The 9434-nt window shown below is 39.6% G+C and overlaps 1 protein-coding gene and 1 long non-coding RNA gene across 2 annotated transcripts in view; one reads left to right on the forward strand and one right to left on the reverse strand.

Moving 5' to 3' along the window:
- The window catches only part of LOC108788485, a 25002-nt gene extending 24383 nt beyond the window's left edge, over nt 1–619 (forward strand). Inside the window, exon 3 of the long non-coding RNA XR_001941345.1 lies at nt 607–619. This is a non-coding gene — a long non-coding RNA (uncharacterized LOC108788485). The remainder of the gene's footprint in view (nt 1–606) is intronic.
- Nucleotides 1–9434, reverse strand: part of FCHO2 (FCH domain only 2) — a 134405-nt gene that overhangs the window by 21623 nt on the left and 103348 nt on the right. The window contains exons 13-17 of the mRNA XM_018558243.1: nt 7317–7495; nt 5991–6002; nt 4388–4412; nt 4253–4289; nt 2474–2559 (exon numbers count right to left, since the gene is read on the reverse strand). Of these exons, the coding sequence (XP_018413745.1) occupies nt 2474–2559; nt 4253–4289; nt 4388–4412; nt 5991–6002; nt 7317–7495 (339 nt within the window). The remainder of the gene's footprint in view (nt 1–2473; nt 2560–4252; nt 4290–4387; nt 4413–5990; nt 6003–7316; nt 7496–9434) is intronic.

Genomic DNA, 9434 nt, shown 5'->3' on the forward strand with positions numbered 1-9434 from the left:
CCCTTCCACTCTGGTTATGTAGCGTCCCTCAGCAGCCTCATGCCGGATGCAGGTCAATAGACCTACATTGGACATGATGGTATCAGTGGTTCTTAGATCACCAGAGCCCAGGGGAGAAGAGGCTGCGGGGACCAGTGTAGTGGAATTTTGATATTAACTCATACACTTTATGTTGTTGATATTAATTAGCATACACATTATTATTAATATGATGTAATAGTTAAAGTTATTTAGTCATTACAGTTGGGCAGCTTTATACAGACTTTTAACTTTTTAAATTAACCCAAATAGCATACAAGACACACTCGGCACGTGTCCAGTCTATGTGATTGGGCTGGAAAAGAAAAGCCTAGAGCATTGGAGACATGATGGCTGCAGGAATGTTAGATGTATGGCTCGTTGCAGTGACATAGGCCTGGGTAGCCAATGATATTGTAGCCCATATGGTTGTATTGTAAAATCTCTTATAAAAAGGGGCCTGCTAGTCAGTTTTTTTAAACTAGCCTGATCCCTGATGCAGCTGTTATCATTAAACCTGCTAAATGAAGGACCTTTGCTATTCCACTTCACCAGTCCAGCATCCCGGAGGGAGCCAGCAGCACCGAGAAACAGGTAAGTAAAAAAACGGAGCCCCCTGGACAAAACAAGCACTTAACCCTTGCAGTGCAGGGGTAGCCCCACTGCAAGGATAAGATTGTGATTTTTCCCGGGGTTCTCCTTTAAATAAACATGTAAAAGATCAGAAAGGTGTTAATCTTTATAAAAAAAAGAGTTCATGCTTTGGACGTTATTCTGTCCATAGTATAGACATGGGGCAGCCACAATTGCCCTTACTATGTTGCTGCTTTGATTAGTTGAGATTTACTGCTCTTTCTTATGGTGCAAATTTGAGTTTCCCCACTACTAAAAGCCGACACTATAATGATCTATATTTACCAATATAATAAAAACACTGAAGCACAAGATTCTAAAACTGTGAAAGTCACATAAAAACTACTTTAAGGTGAACACTGCAATGATAACTCAGTATGCACTCACTGAACACACTATCAGGTTTATGTAAACCCTAACAACAAACTTATTTCCTCTATTTTGGTTTGCTAAACCTGCACTGCAGCCTTCCCATCAGTCTTCTACAGTTGTACAGTCTCCTCTCCTGGACTGAAACTGCATACTCTGATTTCACTGCATAATGCAAGCTTCTCACAGTGTTCAACAGAAACTGCAGCAAGTAAGAAAAGGCCTGGCTACGTTTCCTGACTGGAGGATGTCCAGCATCCTCTAGCGTCTTTCTCCCCAGCCTGCCCCTTTCATTCATTGGATTTCAATAATTTCAACCATGAAGGCTGAACATCACATGTGTGCATTGCCGCAGCTCCCCGTTTTCAGGAAGCTATGTGCAGCCCCCTCCCACCAGCCATAATCTGCCTGCATTGCATAAGGAAGCACAAAAACACAGCGATGTCACTGGGTCTAAAATAATGTACATAATCAAACACAAAGGTTTTATTTAATTATTTCATAAGCATGTTGATAAAAAGGGAAAATGAGAAAAGAAGGTAGATAAACATAAGCTTGAAATACTACATTGAAAGTGTTTTGTTATATCTTCAATAAGTGCAAAAGATACCTGTTCATCCAGCCAGAAATCTATTGAGCCTCTAACTGCCTCTAACTGAGCCTTTGCTGCACTGATATCCTAAACAATGGTATCAGCCCTGCCAATTCAACTTGTAAACTACAGAACACTGCCCCCCCCCCGGCCCCCTCATGTTATAAAGACAGAGATGGGGTAGTTTCTGTAGTGGAGAACACTTTACAACATACAGGGGACCATGGGGAACAAAAGTAGCCACCCTCCAGATGGAAGGACAGTGTCAGCACCAATTCAGAGGTGATTTGAGGATCTACAGCCAAGTGATAGACAAATAAGATATACATTTGTGTTTATAATTAAGGTGCTTGAATGTCTTTTTAAGATTCAGTGCCTGAGTTTAGTGTCACTTTAAGTATGTTGGTATGTCAGTATCAGGAATCATTAAAACATGGGGTTTCAGGGTCTATGGGCTAAAAGTTATCTGAAACAAAATTCAGGCACCACTAAGTACCTACTTTCCATGAATGCCGTCAGTGACAAAAGGTTTTATATTCAAATTGTATTTGGTGGAACATTTTTCAGCTCTCCTTGAAAAAAAGTACTTTTCATCTTGATGCTTTCCAAAACTGCTGCCCTCTACCTTTTATGCAAAGTAGAGACTGGATAGCACAAGAGTCAATAATAATTCATTTTCAAGGAGAGGGACATAGCAGATACAGCATTTTGCATGGATTCATTCCCACTGAACAACAAAGGGTTTGGGTAAATAAGCTTTACACTACAGAACCACAAAAATGACCTGCAAATACTTTCATAAAATGCAAATGATAACCAGAGCCATGAACAAATGAACAAAACACAAAGAGTGATCTTTACCTGTAGAAGTGGATGATGAAAGAGACGAGGACTCGACTGAGTTGCCAAACAATGGGTCCCAGGCCAGAAGATCACTGTTGCCTCTACTGCAAAATATAAAAAAACAGTACAAGATTAGAAAGGCGTTGCCTCAATTTTAATAGAGCCGAAAGAGGAACTCTAGGCAAACAGCTAAGTACACATATGAAACAAATATAAGAAAGCTTATTTTCTGTGCCTGATGAAGACCTCATTTTTCTATGCTGCAGATAAGTAACTTTCCAGTCACAAAAACATGTTCCTTTCCCAGCTTGTGACTAGAAAGTTAAAGAACTCCAGGCAAAAGTTGTATTAAGCCTTGCAGTGGGGCTACCCCTGCACTGCAAGGGTTAAGTGCTGGTTTTTGCCTAGGGTCATAAATAAAAAGAAAAAGTTATACTCACCACATCCTGGTTTAAGAGCCGGCTTGCACCTACACCAGTCCCTGGAGCCTCTTTCCTACTCCGCTGTAGCAGTCTAAGGTCCCGTGAATCATCACATTCTATACAGTGTATAGATGTGAGGACATTGAGGACATTCCAATGCTGCAGTATAAGAAGAGAGAGGCTTCAGTGACAGGGGAAGCAGGCAGGCGGCTCGGCAATATGGGAAGAGTATAACCTTTTTTTTAGCACCTAGCCAAAAACTAGCAGTTGACCCTTGCAGTGGAGGGGTAGCACAACTGCAAGGGTTAATAAAAGTTTTGCCAAGAGTTCTTCTTTAAAGCAGAAGGCTGATAGGAGAGTGAACTTATCAGCATGCTCTTTAGCGCTGCAGCAAATCTGATTGGCTCCCAGTCTGAGCTCTGCTGTACAGGAAATGCAAGAAACTGATATCAGGCCAAATGCAATGCTTTCATTTAAACAAGATACATGTAAACCCATAATAATGAATACACTGTTTAATGAAAACCACTGATGGAGCCTTACAAAAGAAAAAGGGGAGGAGTCATGGCTCTGATTCTTTCACTTGTATGTGTAAATTTCAGCTTGAGCTATTGAGCTCTGTAAAAAAATAGGGTAAGGAGAAAATGAAAAAAAAACTGTGAAAAAGAGCCTAAACCTTCACATTTAAACTGCATATGAAAACACAAAATGGGGGATACATTATTTACCAGATCAAAATAAAAATATATTATTTTAGTATTAACCGCAATAAATATATTAAAAACAACTATAGGTGCCTTTATTTTTGTTTGTTTTGAAGGCAGGAAAGAACCGTTTTAAAAGATGAAACGCGTGCAAGTCTGACCCCCTATAAACTTTTACACCCTTAACGTTGTCTGTGTGTTCTTTCTTCAAATAGGAAGTACAGGAAACATTTGCTCCTCTGTACCCTGTGCAATGCAGAGACACAGCCAGGCCTTCTTCCAGGTTTAGACAACACATGGTTGCTGCACACATGTGGTGAAAATTGTGTTCCCTTTACATGACAAAAATGCGAATGTTTAGCCGAAAGATATCTGCTAACACTGCAAAATGTGTATGAAAGATTGATTCAGATCAGAGGCACCCAGAATGACATTTGTGCATGGCCGCAATGATATTGTATTGCTGAATGTATATTTATCTGCATACCCGCTCACTTCTTTCCAACCTGCTAATAGTACAAGGTAAGGATCTGGAAGCAAGTGTCAAGCACATGCCCGAGGCAACAGCCATTAACCACTGCTATGCTGAGCTGAGCTATCAAACACCTAAATGCCTAACCTGTCAGTACTTCACGGGGCCACTATTCTAAATAAAAGTTTAAATCACTTACTCTGTTCCTGGCATTTTTAGTTTGGTCATCTCTTCACCTAAAAATATAACCATAAATGAAAATGTTTAGTATAAATACAAAATTAAGACAGGATTCACATAACAATACAAACACTGCCACACTAAATATACCTACTTGAAGCATTCCGGATCATCTGTGCCTAGTGAAAAGGCAGAAAGTTATTTGAAAGGTTTGCAGAACACAATGAAAAGTCAATATAAGGAATTAATTATAAAGTGATTCCAGTTTCTATTGGTCATGTGCATGCAGTGCCTCAATGGTACCAAGACTTAAAGTGAACCTATACAATACAATCTAAAGTTGGTTAGTAGGGTTTCATTAGCACAGTTTAATGATTCAAAGTTAAGTTACAAAAGATGTACTTTTAACATATAAATTCCAGTTAGAACAACACTTTCACACATACTGAATGGCAGTGCCTAGGCACCCTGTTTTTCTAGCCTCACAGGAGTTGGGCATTATCTTACCCACTGCCATTTCTGATCACTGGATTACACTGATGGTATTATCAGTAGGTGGACTCTTGGTACAGGAAGAACTGTTCTACAGGGACACTGCAATGGATGATAAAGTAGGCCTGGGCAAAAGCTCTAAAAAAATGTTTACAACTGCCTGGTTTTCATACTGTATGAAAGATAATGTCACCTTTAAAAGAGCTAGTCAATAAAGAAACATGCATGTGAGCATGGCTATACTCTCCTCGACCTCTTGTATATCCTTACTGGTCAAAGAGGCTACCTTTCATGTTAAAGAACCAACAGGCAGGTGCAGGGTCAACTGAAAAGGTCTAGATTTCCATAATGTTTGACGCTGCCTATTTTTTTGGATCTACTTGACTGTCAATGGTAATCTCTGCTTAGGCATTTTACATTATATTCTCAGTTTGAAATTCCCAGGTCTATCACAGGTTCACTTCAAGTTGGCCATACATGGGTAGATCACGTTGCCTGACTGAGTTTCAAATTGGAACAGTTTTAAAAACCCAAAATGCTGCTCCAATCTGAACAATCCAAACGCTTGGCAATCTCACTGCATATATAAAATCGCAAAAGCGGCCAATGAAAACAGTATACACACACACACAGCTGTTCTTGGAGCTGATGGACAATTTTTGTTCCAAAGGATAATCGAATTGTGCACGCACTTCCAATGGCTCTCTTCGGTCTATGGGCAGCTTAACTGAGAGATAAGTTTCACATAATAAGCAGAAAGATGAAATAAGAGACATTTTCTATGTCCACTAAATGAGAACAATGTTTAATGTACTATAAATAGTGAAATAATGAAGACAAGTAGCTGGGAAAAGTACACAGAGGTTGGCCTGAGTTTGCACATAACTTCAATCATAATCATTAGCATCAAAAGAAGATACATAATTCTAGTGTTCTAGGAGAACAATGAGACAAAATGAGCCGGAATTTACAGACACAATAAATCATAATAGCAGTGTCTTCCAAGAGACGGTCAATATTTGTAAAGCCTTTTCGTGAAGTATCAGCTGTGTGTGTATTGCGATACAGTTCATGGCATAGAATGCAAAATCGATAAATGGTAATTTATCTGACAGTTGCTGTATGTGCTGTCATGTATAGTATAAGTATTGCCACAGACACACCTTTAGTGGAAGGTCAGCTGTGAAAACTGTATGACCAAATCAGTCACAATGCTTTCAAAATTAAATATGCCAGTAATATTAATAATCTTGTAATATACTCACCGGGCTTTGCCTCTGTTGTCAACATTTAGAACAAGAACAGAAAAGAAAAAAGGAAATTATTCACCAAAGCACTGCAAATATTACCAAGTTAACTCTAAATACTACACAACAGCAACAATATGAATGGGTTTAGAAATAACCAGAACACAAAATTAACCAATAAACATTGCTTTATAGCTGGATTTGGAATGATATTCAGTCATTCTTGTGAATTATAGATACCTTGCATGCCGCCATACAGGTAACACCCCTATATTCTGTATAGCTTCGTGTGACGGACAATTAGGACCAATTCACACCATTGCACTGCGATATGATGCATGTTAATGTGCACTGCATTAGGGCAGCCTATTCATTTCAATGAGCTTCCTAATAGACCGAAAAGGGATATGCAGCTTTTTTGGCAGCGCAGATGAGTGCACTACTGCAAAGCATGTCTGTCGGTAAGGCATGTTGGCTTGCCATTCACAATGGCTTGCCAATAAACGGTGCCATTCAGAATGAATGGAACCATATAGCACATGTTACTGCAGATGGTGTGAATGGGCCACTAATCAGTACAATGGCTTAGTGCGTAGAACTTCTGACTTGCAGCACTGTATGTCCATGGTTCAAATCGCAGTCAGGACTCGTGCTTGTGTGGGTTTCCTCCTGCACTCCAGTTTTCTCCCATACTCCAAAAACATGCTGGTAGTTTAATTGGGTCTAATATGCGTGTATGTAGCCATATGGGGTAGGGGTCACAGATTGCAGCAGTAGGCTGCAAAGCTGAAGCACAAAAAAAATGGTGGTGGCCCCTTTCTTGTGCAGTATGGCAGGGGTAGTTACTAATCATGAGATCTTCCAAAACAGAAATTCAAATGTTTTGCCAGATAAATCAGTCTATATATTTGTATCCCAATGGCACGTTTAGCTGTTTGCAATTGATATATGTAACACATGTGCATTTACCCCAAGCTGATACTGTAATACACATATTACATTTCCAAATACATGTGGCTTTGCTGTAAGTATGGGGCATTTTTTTTTCAATCTAAAACTGGGACAACATTAAAACCTACTACATTTTTACAAAACCTTTTTGAGCGATTGACTGAACGACAGCCATATGACAGCCTTAGCAGGGTCATCCAGAAAGTTACTTTGCATCATACACTTCATAATCTAAAACTGCTACACTATCATCAACGAGATCAGCAATTAAATATGCTCTGCCCTGTAACTTTGTAATTTAGCTTGTGATCACTATCACGTTTATTACTGTCAACAAGTTGCACAAGTTGAATTTCATGTATGGTTTGGAGCACAGGTCACACGAATACTCACAGAAGGTGCTGGTGAGATGGATATATTTCCTATAGAAACCTTCAGTTCATCCAGCGAGGCCATAGTATGATGGGAGCCATTATTAGGCTGCACAGGTTTGATCTCAACGTGAAATTTTTTAGGCCCATCATCTTCTGATTCAGAATCACTTGAGGAGTAAAAATGATTTTCTTTGGTATGTGTGCATCAGTTAAGAAAAGCTCGGATTCATTATGGCTACATTTAAATATAAAAACAAACCTATAACAATGCAAACAATGAGCAATCTGCATTTAGAAAAGTCTAATCGTTTTGGTGATTTACCAAGAACAAAAGGGGAAAGATTCAGAATTCAGGAGCCAGCAGGCACTTTGTAGCCAGAACCTACCTTGTATTTACCATAAACAAAAAAGGAGCAAATTAAATACTATTTTATTGTAAAAGGTTAAAAACGCTTACAACCATAACTTTTTGACGATTTCTCCATCTACTTTCTAGGGTCTTGCAAGAAATCTCACACAATAATAGTCTTTTTCAAGACCAAGTACAAGTACTTCCCCATACCAATTACCGATACTTTTTCTTAAAGGGGCAGGTGACTTTAAATGATCCATAGAACAACTACATGTTATGCACTATGGATCATGATTTAACCTATTCATGTTAGTAGGGGAGAATTGTAACTCTATTGCTGGAGTGTAGTGGAGGTGTGGGCTGTATATATGTACTACATATACATTACACACGTCCAGTACACTACAGCAATAGATTTACAGCCAGCCTTGTCCCAGCTTCCCTCACTCACAGTTTCACTCCTATCCCTGTTGCCTCACAAGATGCCTCTTGTAGTCGGCGCTGGGCAGGATCGCTGCATCGCATCTCAGTGCTCAGCCTGTGGGAGGCACTCGCAATTCTGCCCTGCTATTATGAACAGGTTAAATCATGATCCATAGTACATATACAGCACACACGTCCAGTACACTGCAGCAATAGAGTTACAATTATCCCCTGCTAACATGAATAGGTTAAATCATGATCCATAGTACATATTAGGGATGCACCGATATATCGGCCGCCGAAACATATCGGGCGAAAATGGCACTTTTGGCATAATGCCGAAAGTGCCATTTTCCTGCCGATACATCGGCGTATCCCTGATTTCTTTCCTTCCCGCTGGGTGCCGCTCTATGTCCCAGCGGAGAGAAGAGAAAGTGACAGCCAGCCGAGCGCTGCGGTGGAGAGCGCTGTAAACGGCCGGCGTCTCCTCCCACATCGCTCTGCCGCCTATCACAGTCCGGGAGAGCGGTGTGTGGGTGGAGACAGCGCTGTCACAGGAGGCTGGGCTTTCCTCTCTACATCGCTCGATCAGCCTCCTGTGACAGCGTGTCAGAGAGAAAAACAAGGTACACACTCAGTGATCAATGATCGCTGAGTGTTTGTACATAATTGAGGACATGGTATGTTAACTATATCCTCAATTATGAATGAATGGGAGTGATCTACATCTCCCCATTCATTCATAATTGTAGTTATAGTTAAACACACAATGTTCTCATGTTATCAATGAACAGGAACACTCAGAGGATTCCTGTTCATTGATAACAGCGGACACAGAAAAAGAGATTGAGAACACAAAGTCCTCAATCTCTTTTTCTATTTTAAAAGGGAAATATCAGGGGTCTGTTTAGACCCCTAATATTTCCACAAAGCACCTAAAAGGAAAGTAAAAAATAAAAATAGTTAATAAAAAATGAATAAAAATAAAGAAATTAAAAAGTTTATAAAAAGTAAATAAAATATAAAAAAAATTTGAAAAAATAAAAAACATTTTCGGTATCGGTTTCGGTCTGACATTTTCTTCTATTTCGGTTTTAAAATTTCCATTTCGGTGCACCTCTAGTACATATACAGCACACATGTCCCGTACACTGCAGTAATAGAATTACAATTATCCCCTGCTAACATGAATAGGTTAAATGATGATCATACATAATATGTAGTTGTACTACGGATCATTTAACCCATTCATGTTAGCAGGGGATCATTGTAAATCTATTGCTGCAGTGAATTGGGAATCTGTACATGTACTACATATAGAATGCACTGCAGCAATAGATTTACAAATCTGCACTGCTAACA

This window comes from Nanorana parkeri, unplaced genomic scaffold (assembly GCF_000935625.1).
Source record: "Nanorana parkeri isolate BGI_ZX_2015 unplaced genomic scaffold, ASM93562v1 scaffold327, whole genome shotgun sequence".
Lineage (NCBI taxonomy): Eukaryota > Metazoa > Chordata > Amphibia > Anura > Dicroglossidae > Nanorana > Nanorana parkeri.